This window comes from Dunckerocampus dactyliophorus, chromosome 2 (genome assembly GCF_027744805.1).
Source record: "Dunckerocampus dactyliophorus isolate RoL2022-P2 chromosome 2, RoL_Ddac_1.1, whole genome shotgun sequence".
Lineage (NCBI taxonomy): Eukaryota > Metazoa > Chordata > Actinopteri > Syngnathiformes > Syngnathidae > Dunckerocampus > Dunckerocampus dactyliophorus.
The window spans coordinates 26,964,571-26,985,458 of record NC_072820.1 but is presented as its reverse complement, the minus strand read 5'-3'; the positions used below and the strand labels follow the sequence as shown (position 1 = coordinate 26,985,458).

Here is a 20,888-nt window from a genome sequence, read left to right as displayed (position 1 = left end):
ATAAGTCCAATTCTCGCAATAGACAATCTTTTTGTACCAAATTCTTCAAAATTCTCATAAGGGAAAGCCTAACAAACTAATCTTCACAGTATACCAGTATTTTGTACTAAATTCCAAGCAGTCAAACTGCAATGAAGGAATGTGCTAACCAGCTAAATAAGTGACCTGCGCTGATGTTTGGATGAGTAAAGTGCCAACAAAAGTTCACACAAACAAACAATGCCGAGTCCTTTAGCTGTTCAGGTGTTGTTGATTAGCGAGAGCAGACTCTTCATGGTAATAAATCCTGTTTTCATTTGCCACTAAAGTCCCGAGAGAGTCTCCTGTTAACATGCAGGACGCCCTTGTTATGTCGCCGCCCCTCCTAACCGGTCAGGAAAATGGAATCAATCCGCTTGGGAGAAGATGACCGGCGAGAGTGATTGACTTTCAATTTGTTGGGTTGTTTTTTTCCCTTGGCTATTCTCATTCTCATCATGACATTTTGGATAAGTGGTTAAGAATATGGACTGTTGGTTCCAATCCCAAAATGGTTTTGTGTATGCAGACGTTGACAATTTTAAGAGAGGTCTTCATTATAATTGGCAATTAATTCTTTAAAGCTCATCAAGGATGATGCATGATATGCTGCTACATGTATCGTGGGTCTCAAATAAACTAACACTATACGAAGACTCATGATAGAGCACAGGTCCTCAATAAATGAACACCCAGACGTCTTTCTATAAGGACATAGATTGATTGATATGATTCGATGGTTTTCATGCTTTTAATCCTCGTAATTTAACACATTTATTCAGGATTTACAGTACGGGAGTCTCATTTTCTTGATATAATATAGGAGGTCCTTCGTCGGCGGCAATGTAAGTCAAGTTTTTGTGAAAGTCAAAAAGGTGTAAATTATACCTAAATTAGCTCTTGATGATGGTCGCGGCGTCGGAGAGGCATGGACCGGGCATGCAGCCAGTGTTGGGTTAAATCTCGCTCGTCAGTTTTCTCTTTTCTGAGCATTTTACGGGGTCTAATTTCACTTTACGCTTTCCTTTTCTTTGCTGCACTGTGACAGAAGAGCATGCCTCACACTTGGGAGACATCATGAAGGGGAAAAAAAAGTTAATTAAAAAAGATGAGTGACGTCCTTCCCTCGATGTAGTGACGTGTGACTGCATATTTTTCCGCCGCGTTGTCTTTTTCTTTTTGTACAGTTTTAATCATTTATAGGAGTGCGTAAATAACCACAAAATGTCGGAAGACGAGGACCGCCTGCACATTGTGTATTTTGCTTATGTTTCCATTGCTAACGCAGGATGTCTTTTTGAAAGAGGCTTTATGGTACGCATTCTCATTGGAGCCACACGGTGTGCTAGTGGTAAGCAAGTTGGCTGCACAGCCATAAGCTTGAGGGTTCAAATGGTTTCAAATCTTCATTGTAGTTGTACATATGTTTATACAGTACATGTGCCCTGTGATTGACTGGCAGCCAGCCCAGAGTGCGTACCCTGTCTCTCGCCTGAAGTCAGCTGGGATAGGCTCTGGTTTATCCGTGACCCAAATGAGCGCTATAGAAAATGGATAGATGGACATTCTCATTAGCGCCAACACGGCCTCTTGGGGTTGCTGCCCCGGCCCGGGAGGCTCAGCTGTAGCTCTTAGCGGGGTCCAAAAATGAGGAATAATTATAGTCCCTTTCAGAAGCACTGGCTGCACTCCGGGAGGGGGCAGATATCCATATGGCCCAGCGCACTTCCACATGAATGTGACTGAGTTCTGGCATGGAAAGCAGGAGTCATTATCAGGAATAATCAAGCATTCATTCTCCTCCTGTTCAAGAAAGCGCGCGTGTATTGTAATGAGGTCGGAGGGGGGCATAATCCACACAATCACTCTGTGGTGTCTCCCCTCCAAAAAACATGTCGGACACGGTGAATCCACATTTAAGAGGCACGATTTATGAGTCAGATGCAGCACAGAGGAGCCGGGTGTGTGTGTGTGTGTGTGTGTGGGGGGGGGGGGGGGGGGGGGGGGGGGGTGGGGTTAAGTGCTCGTTTTACGGTGGCGGCGATAAGAGGAGATGTCAGCTTTTTTTATGAGCGATACTTAGAAGCGTGAAAACGCCTCTTTTCTTCCTCAGACCCTGGCATCTAAACGCCGCCAATGAGGTGCGAAGCCTCTGCGAAATTTAAAGCAGGGGGGATGCATTACGAGATGAGATCCCGATAATGACTGTATTTTAAATATTTACTGCCCGCCGCTTGTTTATCTCTCCTAGCACATCGGCGGCAGGAAAACAAACTGTTGTTCAGCCAGCATAGTGTGCAAGGATGCAGGGGTGACATTTTTTTTTTTCTATTCTGAGAGCCTCCTTGATGGTAGCGTGTCATTAAATTTCCTTTGAACACAACCCTGATACTCTCAGCGTTATCTCCCTCCCCCTCCCTGCTCTGTTGTGTCTGTGCTCGGCCATTCTGCCATGATTGACACACCTCGATCTGGAGCGCCAGGATTAAACCTATCAATCACATCAAGCTTGGAGACACACAAAAAGAGAGGGGCAGTAAATTCAATTGAGAGCACACGGAGAAGATTGAGGTGGAGAAATATAGAAGGCCATTACTGGACGATAGGGCTGCAGGAAAGTGAGGCCTTGCAGACTCCATAAATTCATATCCAACGACTGCAGGAGGCAAACAGCAGAGAGGCTACTGTAAACCCTGCTGCCGCTTGCCTTTGTGATCTTTTAAAGCGCCATTGTGCAAAGTCAAGGACGGCCTTTACAGGGGAAAACTCCTCTGGATAACAAATCACCGTAAAAAAAAAAAAAAAAAAAAGCAGGTGTTTTAGAACTGCCCCGCAGGATGTTTACGCAATACTTCCTGTTTATCTGCCGCTGACTTTACCTGAAGGTCATTTGGTTGCAAAAGCATGCCTACATACTGCATGAATGCTCAATGTTTTATGTAGCTGTTCAGATTGCATTCAAAGTGTGACCTGAGAAGACTACAAATAAACAGTTTAGTAGTGCTCTGGGCGTATTATATTAATAATATATACCTGTAGACAGTGGCAAACATGAGCTCCACAAGATTGTCAGAAGGACTTTATCTTGCTTAAGGGATGAGGATCTTTAATTAGCCAACAATGAACTCGCAGCGCACACGGTAAAATGAAGACTAGACAAAACACTTACTAAAATCACGGTGCCAATGCAAAATTGATAGCACAAAATCTAACCCAAGGGTGTCTACACTTGCGGCTCGCGGCTGTTCTTTTGTTGACCCGCGGCACATTCTAAGAATAGAATTTCCCAAGAAAACAAAACAAAACAAAAAAAAATGAAAAAATGAAAAAAATCAGTAATAATTTTAGAAGTATAAAGTCAAAATATTAAGACAAGTTGTATAATAAGAAGAATAATGTAATATTATGAAACTAAATTATTTTTGTTGCATTGAGTTGAAATATTATGTAATTTTTTGTAAAAAAAAATTTAATTTTTTAAAAAGTTCTAATATTATGGAAAACAAAGAAAATAACCGATAAAGCTGTAATTTGTGGAACATAAGGTTGCGGAAAAAGTTATAATGTTATGAGAACAAAGTCAAAATATTATGGGAATAAATTCATAAACATCAGAAGAAAGTTTATAGGAAGAAAATCAAAATAGTTGAAAAATTTAAAAAACAACAGCAGAAATTAAAAAACACAATAGCTGTAATTTTACAAGAATAAGTCAAGATATATAAAGACAAAAAAGTTGTATTGTAATTAAAAACAAGTCGCAATTTTACAAGAATAAACTCATAATATGAGTAAAAATAATGCCATTTTAGTAGCATGGGGTAGAAATGTATCTTTTCTTTATTCGTGACATTATGAGAAGCAAAACAAAGTTGTAATTTTTGGAAAATAACATTGGGAAAAACATTACAATATTATGGTAATAAAGTTAAAATATTGTGGGGAAAAAAGTAAGAATATTACGAACAAAAAGTTTACAAAGATGATTGAAGAAGAAAGAAAAGAAAGAAAAGAAAAGTAACAGCAAAAATTGGAGTGAAGTGAAGTTGACACTAATAATAGGCTGTCTCAGCTATCTGGACCCCGAGCCTAGAGTTTGACACCTGCGGCCTATGGTGTGAAAACAGGATACAAATACAAAATAAAAGCAAAAAACAGGAAATTAAGCTGAACAAAGGAAAACCAAACCTAAAAGTCCCAACTGGAACATGACACATGTTCTGAACTGTTACTACTAAAAACTGAAAAGATTAGATAAGTTGTATGGTTTTTTTTCATTACTTTTGTGGAATATTTGACTAATAACCACATTTTTGTGACTATTTAATGCGACCCAGTCAGTCCCCCAGGATTGACTCCACCCCCAGCGGGCTCCTGGTAAGTACAATTTGAGACCCTTGCCTTACAACAACTGTGGTGAACTAGATGTGGTGTTGAGTGGTTCATGTTCTGGACCAGTACTCACGCTTTATGGTCAGCTCTCCATAGTTGGACACCCCCACCCCTTTGTCCGAGTGCACGATGCAGCGGTAGCGTCCCGAGTCGCCCTTGGTGGTGTTCTCCACGTCAAAAGTGCCGATGAAGCGGCGGTTGTTCCAAGGTTTGGTGGCTTTCATGGGGGCCTCCCGTCCCCCCATGCCCTGCATGGACACAAGAAAACCAGGCTGGGCCTCGTGTGTTGGACAAGCTCAACATCTTCAGTCCCATCCATGTCATTGCCAGCGATACATGAATGACTGCAAAGAAGCAGCAGCAGGCAGATTTGGATAGGGGACATTCGTTCATTAGAAATGTTTCTTCTCTGCCGACAGCAGATTTGGTCTCATGTTTGTTGTACAGCTCCCTCGCTAATGAGGACGTGATTTATTCAACATGATGGAGTACCTGGCACAGGACCTTTGACGCTGGGTGTTCGCATCACAGCCAGGAAAAGCTGGAGCTGCCAAATGCACTACCTTTGTCGCCGAGATCAAGGTCCACCCCTGGCTGCTGTGAGGCTTGGATATAGAACAAGGTCTCAGCAGAGCCCATGTCTATACGGGTTAAAAGCACACGGTGGTGAGCTGACACCTGTAATCCCCCTGGCTGCTAGCTGGAAAGTTCCGTCCAGGATCCAATGAAGCAATGTGTGAATGTCACAGCTTGAACGTTACACTGCTACTTGTCACTCGCACGTCTTCAAAGAAAAATTGGTTTTCTTTTAATATCTGTCCCATATTAGAGTATATTTCACCAATTTCAAATAAGTGTGAAAGGTGCCACAATAGTGTATAGAAAGTGTGTGCCTTGATGCTGGCTTTTGGCTGGCTTTCGGCTTTCTGCTTTTAATAAGCCCTAATGGGAACAGGCCATTTCATGAGTGTGTAGCTTCAATGCTAATGAGCTGTGTTTGTCCACGCCCACTATTGTAGACCACTTTTGACATATACACTGTAATTTTGCACTTGTCCAACGCCATATATCACATACAACGTAGTAATATTAAGGAACGGGACAGGAGGACACAAATATTAGCAACACTAGCATACAGTGTTGTGAAAGTGTTTGACCCCATTCTGATTTCTTAATTTTTACTAAACTTTTTACTTTTTACTTAATTTTTTTAGTTTTTCACACTTAAATGTTTCAGATCATCAAACAAATTTAAATATTAGTTAATGACAAAACAACTGAATGCAGTTTTTAGTTGAAACTTTGTATTATTAAGAGAGAAAAAAATAAAAACCTACATGGCCCTGTGACCGTAAAAGGTGGTTCATGCATGAAAACCCTCCAATGTGGCGGAATTATAACAATTCTGCTAAGATGAGTGTGCCAGAATTCTGTTAAAGACTCATTGCAAGTTATTGCAAAGGCTTGATTGCAGTTGTTGCTGCCCAGGGTGGCCAACCAGTTATTAGGTTTAGGGGGCAATCACTTTTTCACACAGGGCCATGTAGATTTGGATTTTTTTCTCCCCAATAATAAAAAAGTTTCCTTTAAAAACTGCATTTTGTGTTCAGTTGTGTGTGTTGTCATTGACTAATATTTAAATTTGTTCGATGATCTGAAACGTTAAGTGTGACAAACATACAAAAAAAAAATCAGGAAGGTGGCAAACACTTTTTCACACCACTGTAGCTATGTGTGCTAAAGTGCTAACATTGCACTCACACGAACAGCAACATTGTGCTAGGTTTGCATATTCACTAAAGAAAAACAAAACCATCAAACTTACAGCTCCCACATCTGTAGCTGACTGATCATTGGCATAGCTCCAGGCTGCGTTTTAAGGTGTGTAGCGAAACCTTTTTCTTCTTCCTTTTTTTTTTTTTTGTGGTGGCTGTACACATGGGGCGGGTCATGTGCTGTTTTGTGCAGTTAAAATGAACGTTTGTGCTGTTATACTTGAGTTGAGTTTTCATAGATTGCATAATCATCTTATAGTAAAAAACTAACATAATACAATCTACATTTTTTATATAAACAGCACAAACGAAAAAAAAAAGAATGACACTATTTCGGTTTCATTCTGAGCACGTCGGAGGGATGGGGCTGATTATGTAATCACTGGACACTTAAATCTTTGATTGACCTATAAATTAATCTGTAATAACGCAAAAACAAAAACAGCACAAACATTTTAAAGGCACAAAGCAACACAAAAGATTGCAACTACTTTACCAGTTTTGCATGGGTCGGGGAGTCCGACTTTTGGTTTTGGGTGCTCCTTCTCTCAAAATTGGAGCAAGCAAGTGAAGTCTTATGTTTCAGTGTTTGGTTCCCAGGTGCAACACGGATGATGGCTGTTACTCAAGGATGAGTTCAACTTATTTTACAATATCTGTAGTTAGTCTCCATTCTAGTTCCAGAACCCTGAGATGGTTCCTAATTCAGATATTTATATTTAAGATCCCGTCCAAAAGGATAAAAGTAGGCTTTCAGCACAAGAAAAATGGAGAAAGTGTCTCTCACCTGAAGCCAAAGGCGGAAATTGTCCCTCTTGCGTCCATTTACGGTGCAATGAAAGGATGCAGTCTGTCCAGCATTGACCTCCACTCCTTTTATGGTCAGGAAGTGTGGCGTGTTCACTGAGGAACAAAAACAGGCAGAAAAGGTCTATTGAATTCAGACAAGATTAAACAATGCTGAGTTGTGCTTGTGAAGATGTTAACATAATACTGTATGTAAAGCATTTCCTTATTTCCAAGGGTGCAATCACACCTTTGACTTGAATTTTTATGGAACAAAAACAAAAAACAAAAAAAGACACCAAAAATGACACACTTGTGTGTCAAAGTATGGTGTTTACAGCTGTTAACTTATTTTTCCACTTGTGTGACAAGACTTGCATGACAACATGTGACTTAAAACATTGCCTGGATGGTTAACAAAACTCTCTGTGCTACAACCTTATCGTGATGGATGAGTTTACGCATCCCGATGATTCTAGGAGCTACATTGCTGGAGGCTTTTTTGCACATGGTAGCGTCACCCTTGACAAACAGCTCCTAGGTGAGGGACCAGACAAAGCGTAGCTCAAATAGACCCCGATGATAAGTAAGACAGATGGACTTGGTTTTCCGTCGCCTGGACGCGGGTCACCCCTCTGGAGCCAGGCCTGGAGGTGGGGCACGAAGGCTAGCGTCTGATGGCCGGGCCTCTACCCATGGGGCCCGGCCAGCCACATCCCGAAGAGGCAACGTGGGCCCCCACTCACATGAGCTCACCACTCATGGGAAAGTATTAGCCCACATTCCATGTTGTGTTTATACACTGCTACATGGACTGTGTTGTGATATCATGTGCCATGTGCTTCATGTATCAGAATCAATATCATGGTGACGTACTCAATGAACAGTTGTCCGTCTGGTCCAGCCGGTCTGGGGCATCTTTTCCAGTTTATTTTGTGAAGGTGGAAATAAATTTCTATCACTGCAGGGTTTGTAAGTGCTAATAATGCTTTGTTCGTTGTGATGCGATCTCTTGAGCAATGTCCTTGCCATACACATCAAGCCTTTCCATCGATGGTAACAATGTATGCCTCTCAGGAAATCGCAGCAGGTATATATACTGCTCAAAAAAATTAAAGGAACCCTTCGAAAACACATCAGATCTAAACTGGGGGAAAAATGATCTTGAATATCTTTCCTGATAATAATTGTGTGATGTATTAGTAACAAAATGATGCCACATTATTTGATAGAAATGAAAATGATCACCCTATAGAGGGGGGAAATCAAAGACACCCCAAAAATGAAAGTGAAAAAATGATGCACCACACTGGTCCATTTAGCCAAAATGTCATTGTAGCAACTCAAAATGATTCTCAGTAGTTTGTGTGGCCCCCACGTGCTTGTACGCATGCCTGACAACGGCAGCGCTATCCACCAAATCACAAGAGAAGGCAAATTCTTCAGCTCTCCTTCTCATACTTCAGACTCCAAATGAAAGTTCCCGATAGTGAAGAAGGTCAAGATGCTCCAGGATTGGACGGCCCAGACACCAGACATGAACATTATTGAGCACGTTTGGTGTTAGATGAAAGAGGAGGCTTGGAAGATGAAACCAAAGAATTTTGATGAAGCCATTCCAGATGATTTTATCGATTAGTTATTTGATTAATTGCTGAGACGTATACATGGAGTCCTCCAAGCTCATGGATGTCATACACAGTATTAATTATTCTTACCAAGACACCCTGAATTTATAATTCATCTTCTGATGGTTTTGTAGCATGTTTGTACTTTTCTATTTTCCAGATATTTCAACTTCTTCAATAATCTTCTTAAATGTTCTTTTCGTAATATTATGACTTTATTCCCATAGTATTACAATTTTTTTTCCCCAACCAAACTTTCCAAAAATTACATTATTTTGTTTTGTCGCTCAAAATGTTACAACTTTAAAAATATAATGTACTTTTACTTTAATATTTCAACGTACTACTAAACAATGACATTAATTTTCCTCAAACTATTACGAATTCATTCTCGTAAAATTGTGACTTTTTTTCTCTACAGAATACAACTTTTTTCTCTTTATATTTTGACAAAAAAAAAAAATGTTATTTTCATAATTATTACTTGATTGCCATAATAGTTACACTTAATATAACGTTTTCCACAATCAAATTATAAAAAAAATGTAACTTTATTCCTTGCTTTGTTGTTTTTTTCCAAATTTAAAAACGTCTTTTTCTTTAATAGTTCAACTTTATGCAACCACAATGATCACATTTCTCCTAATATTGTGTTTTTTCTCGTAAAATTTTGTCGTTACCCTTTTTTTGTAAAACTCTTTTTTCACATTTTTGCTGTTGCTATTTTCTTTTGTTGTTCAATTATATTTTTAGAATGTGCCACGGGCCAGTAAAAAAACAGACAAGGACCCAGGCCGTACTTTGGAACCACCTGATCTAAATAAACATACAAATATTGGGCCTCATTCACGAAACGTTCTTACGCACAAATGTGTTCTTAAAGCCTTCTTACGAAGATTTTTGGCATTCACGAAACGTGTTCTTAACTCACAGTTCTTACTGTAGATCTAAGAACAAATTCTATGAACGCTCAGGAGGACTCTTACGCACAAGCAAAGCTTGCACTTTCAATGCGCAATCGCCCTCATGATGGATTATGCAACCTGATCCAAAAAAATGTAGTGCAAATAAAATATCCCAACAATTATTTATCATCAAAACAACTAAAATATACTCCATGGATAAATATATATTCAAATCCCGATTCATTCATCCATTTTCCTACCTCAATCGCAAACGGTATCACTCAATTAATATCCAAATAATCTCAGATTCGAAACAAGATTCTGAATATTGTTGCAAGTTTCCCCGGAGGTACACACGACTCCTACATTTTCCGAAATTCCTCCGTTGGAATGCGCCTGAGTCATGGCGCAGCATGCAACGGATGGTTAATCGGTGCGTAAAATGTTAACTTCTTGCCTTTTGTGTGTTGTTATGTGGCCATTAACTTATTTTACAGGTGATCGAGGCTATGCCCTGGCACCTTGGCTCATGACACCATTGAATAATCCGCAGACCCCACAAGAACAAATGTACAACCAAAAGCACACACGTACACGCTCCTGCATGGAGCGCACCATCGGTATACTCAAGGGACGCTGGATGTGTTTGGACGCTGCAGGTGGAAGGCTGCTCTAGAAACCAGAAAAGGTACAGTAGGTTTTGTAGTATTTAATATTAGGTTTTAGTTTATTTATGCTTTGGAATGGCAAAAAAATAAGAGGCAAACATTCAGATTCTTTGTGAAGGCTCTCATTAATCCAGGAATTCTCCATTGCAAATATGTTTTATTTGGTCAACTGAATAAATAATTGATTCTCTGTTGCAGGTGTGCAGGATCATAATGGCCTGCTGCGTCTTGCATAACATCGCAATGAAACGTGGTGTGTCTATTGCGCACGAGCACCCCTAAGGTAACGACATGCGCCCCCAGCCACGTCTTGAGCCAGAGCACGGGGCTGCTGTATTAATTAGGCAGCGTCTAATCAAATGTAACCACAGAAAAAATACATTGTCACACACAAACTATGTATTTTGACTTTATTTTTCCATCATGATTGTGTAAATATTTTCTAGAGTTTCCGAAATGGTTTGGTTTCTGATTGATGGCCCACCTCTTGTTTCCTCCAAATCCCTCCGGTGCAGCCTAATCTTTTTTTTGAGTCTATTTTAAGTCAAAACACTTCTTTTTAACCTCTGCGGTGGCGCGTTTCTCCGTGGAAACGGCATTTATGTTTCCTGCAATGGTGCTCCATGCCGACTCTTTTTGGATGGCCTGATGACCGGTGGATACACGTGAAAATAAGGTGGTCTTGTGTTCGCTCACTCCTTATAAAAGCACCTCTATTTCAGTAGAATTGAAGTTTTTCTTTCGTTTGTTGTCCAGCTGCTCCTCAGTCTTGCCCTTGCGCGTTGCCATCTCCGCCTCCAGCTGCCTGTTGCGCAAGGCACATTTTTTTACCTTATATAGGCAATAATAGGCGGTGACCTATGCAAATTAGGCCTCACATGCACGGGCATCGCAGTTGGCATTCATCAACCTAAGAACACCGGTGCGAACGATTATCCCTACTTAAGAACGTGTCGTGAATGTGGCGCAGTTTCCAACCCGCGCCTTCTTAAGTACACTTCTTAAGAAGACTTTTAAGAAGATGTTTGTGAATGAGGCCCATTGTTCCTACATGCTGTTGGTGTGACTGTGCTGACAGTTATAGTCAGCAATAATAGTACATAGTAATTTTTGGCAAAATTTTTGGGCAAAAATGTACATCTGTCACAGTTTTCATACAATATTGCACATAAAGTAATCTAGTAGTAGTCTAGTAGTAGTAGTAGTAGTAGTAGTTTGTCCTATACTGTGCTCACTAACCGTGCAAATTATATCAAGTAACTGCTGAATAACCCAAAAGGGGGCTGAAGAAAGTTGCGAGTGGCAGCAATTTGATACAGAAGGTGAGGAACACTATTGAATTCAATCTCACTAGGATGTATGGGAAGTCCGCATCAACAATATGTTCCATCCATTCGCCATGTCTTATTATTTCACATTGTTTTCTGCATGTAAAACTAGAAGTATGCTGTATAAAATGTATGTTTTGGTCATAATTGGGGGTTTCTGGATTGGATTTACATGATTTCTTACGGGAAAAATTGCCTCGGTTTTGGTCGGATCTTTTCAAACAAATTAATGACGAGGTAGTTCACCTTGGGCAGCTCTAGTGTAGTAGTGATGAAAATTGGAGAGCCCTGGTGTATATTTTTGTAATATAGAGTAATATCTTACAATAATGTTTCCGCCCTCTAGTTCACACTCGCAAGCAAACACTTGCTAGATATTTAACAACTAGATGCAATGAAGAATAAAGCGATGTTAGGTTGGTTGTCAGAGCAGCTGCCTGGCTTGTTTGTGAAAGTGACAAAGAGCGAGACGCTGCCTTGAATGGATGCTGCACTTTAGTTTAGTACGTGTTGCCTCGATACACCTGAGGCCCCTGCAATTGTTTCAGTGAAAAAGGGCAGACCCAAATCTCCCAAATGAGACACAGGAGGCAGTTCTGCTACTAATTGTGCCGCCACTTAACTTCACCCCTAAATTAAGGCGAGGCATTTTTCTCTCTGGCTTGCGAGGGTGCTCGTTATCGTTACTCGCATATTCCACTCAAACTTATGTGGGACATTTGTGATTAGCGGGGCTATTCTGCACAAAGAAATAGGGCAATTCCGCCCAGCGACCTTCGTTTGAAACGTAAACCAACTCTCCAAAGACGTGGCAAAAAAACGAGCTAATTCTATCGCTTTCATCAGTGCGACTTTATATTTTACGACCTCCTCTTTTCAGCTGCAGCCTCTTTTTATGGCGTCCTCTGTCAATTCTGCCGCTGCCAAAGAGCCAGCGTCTATTTTTCTCTCATCATGTTAATGACGGAGGCGTGGCCTAATCACACCTTTTCTTGGATCTTTTTAATGGTGGTATAATTAGAAAATGAATGGGCTGAGGAGATGCTCTTATCACTCAAACAGACCTGATTGCCACTGAAGAGAATATTGATCCCACCGGGAACACATTTAAACATCGATCACGTTGCCAGGCCCCATTGATCGTCTCGCGTACATTCAGATGCAACGCATATCGCCATATAAATCCATCGCATTGATGGAACATTTGTAGGAATCGGGCCACTTTGGAATGGTTAGTGAGTCATTAACATTTAACAATGAAGAGCATGATACTTTTTCATCTATGAAAAGCAGAGCAGAATCTGGATCAATTGATGAAAACCCACTCGCTATTGATTTGGTCTTTAAACAAGCAGAGTGTAGAAAAGCTCTTAGTTTAAAAGTTAAGGAGCCCGCATGGACTGACGAGAACTAAAAGCACGGAAATGCAGAGTCCAAAGGAAGTCTGGCGGTCCCACAGCAACAGAACCTGAGCCTGGAATTCTGATTAAAATGTTAAGAAAAAAAAAATTGCAAGAATGTACATTTTGCATTGTTGGCTCTTAAAGAGGTTCTGAGTAGAGCTCCAAAATGCAAAAACTGGGAATAAGGCAAACAAAAACTGAGCAAGTTATTGCAAAGAAGCACTAAAGTGAAATAGGCTGTTCATCAGCTGATCAAAAGTTTAAGAGCACAGCCTTTAAAAAGGCAAAATCCTGGCAAAAATGTGGATTGAATGTGATTTTGTGTCAGGTATTCACACTGTCATGATCTCTTGATGGCAAACACAAAAAAGCTTTCTCTCTTTGAAAGCAATGGAATTGTTGAGCTGCATAAGCAAGGCCTCTCGCAGCGCGCCATTGCTGCTGAGGTTAGACGCAGTAAGACAGTCATTTTAAACGTCTTTAAACATCCTGAGGGTTATGGAACAAAAAAGACAAGTGGTTGACTCAAAAGAATGTCACCGGCCCTGAGCCACAAGGTCCCATTGGTTGCATAAGCGGCATAGAAAATGGGTGGATGGATTCAAAGCCTAATCTCCATCAAGGCCACAAAATTGGGCGTTTGGAAATTGCACGAGAGCACCAATTATGGGACATTGAAAGATGGAAGAAAGTTAGTTTTATTGTCTGATGAAAAAAATGTTAACTTGACAGTCCTCATGACCTCCAACGTTACTGGCATGACAAGGAGATCCCACCTGAGATGTTTTCCACACGGCACAGTGGAGGGGGCACCATCATGATCTGGGGTGCTTTTACCTTCAATGGAACAATGGAGCTTCAGGTTGTGCAGGGGTGTCAAATGGCAGGTGGCTATGTGCAGATGTTGCAGAGGCCATCCCTCATGACTGAAGGTCCTCGTCTGTGTGGCAATGACTGGGTTTTTCAACATATGTATATGTACAATATGATCATATATACAGTATATATATATATACACAGTATATATATACACAGTATATATATATATATATATATATATATACGGTTACGATAACAACACAAAATGCAGTTTTTAAATGCAACTTTTTAGTATTAAGGGAAAAAAAAATCCAAACCTACATGGCTTAGTGTGAAAAAGCAATTGCCACCCTGAGCAGCAACAACTGCAATCAAGTCTTTGTGATAACTTGCAATGAGTCTCTTACAGCGCTGTGGAGGAATTTTGGCCCACTCACCTTTGCAGAATTGTTGTACTTCAGCCACATTGCAGAGTTTTCGAGCAAGAACTGCCTTTTTAAGGTCATGCCACAGCATCTCAATAGGATTCAGGTAAGGACTTTGACTAGGCCACTCCAAAGTCTTCATTTTGTTTTTCTTCAGCCATTCAGAGGTGGACTTGCTGGTGTGTTTTGGATCATTGTCCTGCTGCAGAACCCAAGTTGGTTTCAGCTTGAGGTCATGAACAAATGGCTGGACAGTCTCCGTCAGGATTTTTTGGTACACAGTAGAATTCATGGTTCCATTTATCACAACAAGTCTTCCAGGTTCTGAAGCAGCAAAACAGTCTCACACCATCACACTACCACCACAATGTTTTACTGTTGGTATGATGTTCTTTTTCTGAAAAGCGGTGTTACTTTTACACCAGATGTAATGGAACACACACCTTCCAAAAAGTTCAACTTTTGTCTCATCAAAATCATCAAGATGTTTTCTGTAAAAATTGAGATGTTCTTTTTGTTCAGCAGTGGTTTTCGTCTTGGTTCGCTGGAGTCCCAGTGCTTTAGAAATACCTTTATAACCTTTTCTAAACTGATAGATCTCAATTAATTTCAGTTAAGCTATGTTTTAACAGGGCCGACAATCACTTTTTCACACATGGCCATGTAAGTTTGGATTTTTTTTCTCCCTTAATAATAAAAAGTTTCATTTAAAAACTGCATTTTGTGTTCAGTTGTGTTGTCATTGACTGATATTTAAATGAGGTAGAACCATTGCTCCTTCACATGGACAGGAGCCGGTTGAGGTGGCTCAAGTGTCATGGACCCTTCCATGGTGGGGTGTCCCAAACATGCCCAGCCAGGAGGAGGTCCGCCCCACGGCAGACCTCGGACACGCTGGAGGGATTATCTCTCACAGCTGGCCTGGGAACGCCTTTGTGTCTCCCCCTGTGTAACTGGAAAAGGTGGCCAGGGACTGGGAAGTGAGCTTCCCTACTGAGACTGCTGCTCTCCTGCGACCTAGGCCCGGATAAGTGGGAAATAATTGGATGGCTAGATGGATGGGTTTGTAAAATAAGTAAAATAAACGGCAAAAACCAACCCAATGTGCTAAAAATGTATACAGTATATTTTAAAAGAAAAGAATGCCTACATACCAGCTTTGTGTTATTAATATCAGTATTTTTTTCTTACATTACTCCTTTTTGCACAAATTTTGTCGTGGATTTTTGGAATAATAATAAAATTATCATTCTGCAGGCCACTTTAGACACCCCTGGCTTATGCAGTGATGAAATAACACAAGTGCTTAAAAAATAATAATAGTACAAAATACAATAAATAAATAAATACATCAATAATAATGAATAATAAATTTAAAAAATAAAATATGAAAGGTAAATGTCTAAATAAATACAGGGTCAAAGCCTGGCAAAATCATGGTAAAATGGATATAATACAGGATAAAATTAAGCTATAACTTAAAATGATGAGAAATGAATGACATATGGTGTATTGCTTGATATGGTTGAAATTGGCATGCCTGCTTCTGCAGTACAAATGAATGGTTGATAATCAATATGCTTACGGTACCGAGGATTTACCTGACAGACTTTACTGAACATCCTAAAGGCAATGTAATTGTGCACGTTCTTTGTTTTTTATTCTGCTTGTAACTCAACAAAATCACATCCTGATCATCCACTGCAAGTTCATAAATCTTCAAGGCAGCCACCAGGAGGTTTTCCAATGCCCTTTGTTTGACGAGTGGACCTTGACACAACAATGTACATTTGGAAGGGTGTCATGGAAGGGACAATGCCTTTTTGATGACGAAGGAGGGGAAAAAAAGGAAGACTTACTGCACTGGTGGCCTTGGACCAGAATGTCTTTGATGGCCAGCAAGCCGCGCTGCCCAGAGGTTACGACTTCAAACACAATCTGAGGAGCAGAAGAAGAGCATAAAATATGAGGTCATGGACGAAGGCTACCTGAGTGCTGCAGAACAATTGCATTATTTTGCAACATCGAGACGTTGATATGTGGTTTGACATGCAAGACTTATAACCAAATTTCACCTTCATATGACATCTCATGCATCAGTAATTACATTTAAGTGCTTTATTACTTTTTACCTTTCTGTTATTTTACTTTTAACTTTTTTTTTTTTTTTTTTAACTCTTGTGTGACAATGGCGAATGGTTACCTGCAAGGAAACTTTGTCATCATTGCTTAGCACAAAAAGGGCTTACAGGCACGGATATTGGTGCTAGTAAGACTGCAACTAAATCAACCATTTATCAGATCATTAAGAACTTCAAAGAAAGAGGTTCAAGAAGAAGGCTTCAGGGCATCCAAGAAAGACCAGCAAGTGTCTGGAATGTCTCCAAAAGTTGATTTATCTGAGGAATCGGGGCAGCACCAGTGCAGCGTTTGCTCAAGTATGGTAGCAGGCAGGTGTGAGTGCATTTGCACGCACAGTGAGGCGGAGAATTGTGTGCAGATGGCCTGGTGCCAAGACGGGCGCATAGAAGCCACATCTCTCCAGGAAAAACATCAGGGACAGACTGGTATTCTGCAAAAGGTACAGGTATTAAACTCCTGGAGACTGGAGTAAAACCATTTTCTCTTATGAATCCTCTTTTTGATTTTTTGGGCCGTCCAGAGAAAAGCTTGTCCAGAGAAGAAAAGGTGAGCGCTACCATCAGTCGTGTGTCAAGCAGCAGTAAAGCATCCTGAAATCATTCATGTGTGGGGTTGTTTCTCAGCCAAGGGCGTGGGCTCAGTCACAATTTTGCCTAAGAACACAGCCACAGATAAAGAATGGTACCAGAACAACCTCCAAAAGCAACTTCTCCAAACCAATCAGAAGGCAGTTTGGTGACAAACAATGCTTTTCAGCATGATGAAGCACCTTGCCATGAGGCAAAAGTGATAACTAACTGGCTCAGGGAACAAAACATCAACATTTGGGTCCATGGCCAGGAAACTCCCCAGAACTTAATCCCTTTGAGACTTTCTCGTCAATCCTCAAGAGGCGGGTGGAGAAGCAAAAACCTACAAATTCTGACAAACTCAAAGCATTGATTATGCAAGAATGGGCTGCCATCAGTCAGGATGTTGGCCAACACTGCAAAAACGGAGTCTTTAGATAAACTTAATGTAACTGTCAATAAAAGTCAATGATGGTCAGGGGAGGCATATCCCTGGAAGGACGCACAGACCTCTACAGGTTAGATAATGGCACCCTGACTGCTACTACGTATCGGGATGAAATCCTTGGACCCATTGTCAGAACCTACGCTGGTGCAGTGGGACCTGGGTTCCTCCTGGTCCACGACAATGCCCGACCTCACGTGGCTAGTGTATGCAGGTAGTTCCTGGAGGATGAAGGAATTGATACCATTGACTGGCCCCCACGTTCACCTGACCTAAACCCAATAGAACACCTCTGGGACATTATGTTTAGGTCCATCTGGCGCCGCCAGGTTGCTCCTCAGACTGTCTAGGAGCTAATTAATGCCCTGGTCCAGATCTGGGAGAAGATCCCCCAGGACACCATCCGTAGTCTCATTAGGAGCATGCCCCAACGTTGTCAGGCATGCGTACAAGCACGTGGGGGCCACACAAACTACTGAGAATCATTTTGAGTTGCTACAGTGACATTTTAGCAAAATGGACCAGTGTGCTGCATCATGTTTTCACTTTCATTTTTGGGGTGTCTTTGATTTCCCCCCTCTATAGGGTGATCATTTTCATTTCTATCAAATTATGTGGCATAATTTTGTTACTAATACATCACCCACTTATTATCAGGGAAGATATTCAAGATCATTTTCCCCCCAGTTTAGATCTGATGTGTTTTTGAAGTGTTCCTTTAATTTTTTGGAGCAGTATATTAGCAGTGGGGAGAATGTAGGTAATGTGGAGAATAGTGTGTTTGCGTGAAAGTCACATGAAAAACTCTACAGCTCACGACTACTACAATAACGTAACGTTAAAAGTGGAGTAAAGCCACGCGGCAGCTTTGCTCGCAGTACCTCTTATATGTCTGTGAATCACTTAGAACAATGCTGTGGGAATATCACTGTGGAAACAGTCTGTGATTGTAGGACCCTGTGTGAGTGATTATGAGAAAGTTTTTTAATTCAATTCAATTCAGTCTTGTTTTTTTTGCAGGGAAATACACTGAAGATGAAGGCTGACTAGCTTTTAGCATAACATTAGCTCGCCTGCTCTAAAGTATTTATAAATGTTACTTTATTTATTGTGGAAACATGTCAGGGAGGTATTTATTTAGGTTCTTATTCAACTTCTAAGAGATGCTTCTGAGTCTAAGAACTCCATGCTCTTCTGTAGCTATTTTTCTATTTGTTTGGTGAAATGAACATGCTTAAGGCAGTTAAAAGAAGCTAAGTGTTTGTATTATTCAATATTTTTACACCAATTTTTGTACTTTTACTGCAAAGGAATATCTGCCCCAAATATCACTTATCGATCTCCTTAACTACTCATAATCAGCATCGGTCCTGAAAAACCCACATCAGTTGATCTCTAGGAAATAAACCTTCAAATGAATTCCAACGCTTCCCCGACTGATGCAAACAGTAAGCAGCAGTTAGAAATTAGCATAAAAAGCTATTTCTGCGGGAAGATGTCAGCATATGCCAACCAGATAATATTATTTCTTCTGTATAGTCCACATTAGCAGCAAACACTAGCTAGCAAGTCACCAATTACACAATTTGAGAATGAACACATCACCAAATAACAATACAGTGTTGTTTATGGAATGTGCCATCTATTATCTGCTGCTTTTACACAGCGGCTGTTCCTCTTTTCAGTGCAAGTGTTGGACGAGCACAACTCGTTTTGAGCCTCAACAAATGGTCCACAGCCCAGTTAGAGGGTGTGTCCCGGCAGAATGTCAGAGTTATTTACTTGCTGGTGTGCAGTGTGGTAAAAAAGGAAACAGATTGTCAGTCCTTTCCCTAAAAAACAGGGTGTGGTGCCCAGCCTCTCCCTGTACTGCACATGTCCTGCATAGCATGACTCCATAAATAACGGGATATGTTGTGCAGGTGTTGCCATACGTTCATGTGCAATCATTAGCGTGGCATGCCTAAGTGCTGCCTGCCGCACGCCAAAGCTTTGCGGCACGTCTCAGAGATTCCTTTTGTGGCCTCGGCATGTGTAGGCGGAGTCACTTCCTATTGTCATCAGGGAGGCAGGATGCCTTCAGATAAGGCTGTCTAATTATTAATGCCTTTTTTGTGTCACTCGGAATATGAAAGTGAATATCCCGGCTGCCAATTATGGCCCCATTACAGGCTAATATGATGGAAATTAAAAGGCCAAGCACTTCATATATCGCCATCAGACAAATGAACCAGGCCCCGCTGCCTAATTGAAATCCTTTGTTTGTGCATACAGACATCAGTCAGGCCGTCTAAGCACTGCCATATAATTGATTCCACCATCAATGATAGCGCCTGGCCTAATTGGGCCTGACCCACAGAGCCAACATATCCACGCGGGACACACGCCGTCACCATTGTCACCAGAAAGTTCAGTGTCCTCATTTGTCAGAGGGACAGACGGCAGGCCAACACTCGACGCCGCCATCATCCCCCGAGGGTGGTGGCTAAGTAGTACATTACAGCAGGATTGATTAGCTCTGCCGCTACTGTATTGAAATCAAGACAGATGAGGACGTTTGGCTTTTTCTCTCGCATGAAGCTTTCCTCATGTAACATTTCATAAAAAATCCACTGTTGGCTCTACTCAAAGTTTTAGGGATGACCCCACACAAAAGTAATTATGAAAAAAAACACACACTCATGACGACAGAAAGGCTTCCAGGCAATTAAAAAATAATTAAGAATCAGGTGGCTTCCCTTTGACAATTGTGTAGGTTAGCAGGCAATTAAAGACACACATAATTAGTGTCATGTTGTTAATTAGTGCCACTTTCCAGCTTTCTTGGTGGGTTGTAATGAACAGATCATTAGCCTTTGCAAGTCCATGTGGTGATACCACAACACCATATGACCATTTATTCTTTGCTCTACAAATAGCCACACATCCATAACGTTCATCTTTCAGTATAAATGCAAAAAGTTAACAAGAATTGAACTGCAAGACTGAACAGATCATTCCTCCCCCACACCATGCGGCTTTTCAACGCAACAGAAGGGGAGCCATAAAAACACACACACAGGCCTGGACTTATTGAAATATCAATTTATTATTATTATTATTATTATTATTATTATTATTATTATTATTATTATTATTATATACTATGATGTATTAATATTACTATTCATTATGTATTATTGCACTACAAATTTGACATGATCTGTCCCATATTTATTTGTTTATTCATTTGTATTGTATTTTGTTATTTTTCTTGTCTCTTGTGTCTTGCCTTGGTTGTTTTATTTTATTTTGTTATTAAGTTCATTATGACGTTTTTGCAGAGCTGCTGGAAATGTGAATTTCTCTTGGAGATCAATAAAGCATCTATCTATCTATCTATCCATCTATCTATCTATCTATCCATCTATCTATCTATCTATCTACAGTATCTATGTACAGTATCTACCTATCTATCTATCTGTAGTATCTATCTATCTATCTACAGTATCTATGTACAGTATCTATCTATCTATCTATCTATCTATCTATCTGTAGTATCTATCTATCTATCTATCTATCTATCTATCTATCTATCTATCTATC

At 40.5% G+C, this 20,888-nt stretch overlaps 1 protein-coding gene across 4 annotated transcripts in view; it reads right to left on the bottom strand.

Annotated features, from left to right (window-relative positions):
- LOC129177682 (receptor-type tyrosine-protein phosphatase mu-like) overlaps positions 1-20,888 on the bottom strand; it is a 284,927-nt gene that overhangs the window by 177,098 nt on the left and 86,941 nt on the right. For all 4 annotated transcript variants that reach the window (XM_054769053.1, XM_054769055.1, XM_054769054.1 and 1 more), the window contains exons 4-6: positions 16,007-16,085; positions 6,973-7,088; positions 4,484-4,658 (exon numbers count right to left, since the gene is read on the bottom strand). In XM_054769053.1, the coding sequence (XP_054625028.1) occupies positions 4,484-4,658; positions 6,973-7,088; positions 16,007-16,085 (370 nt within the window). The remainder of the gene's footprint in view (positions 1-4,483; positions 4,659-6,972; positions 7,089-16,006; positions 16,086-20,888) is intronic.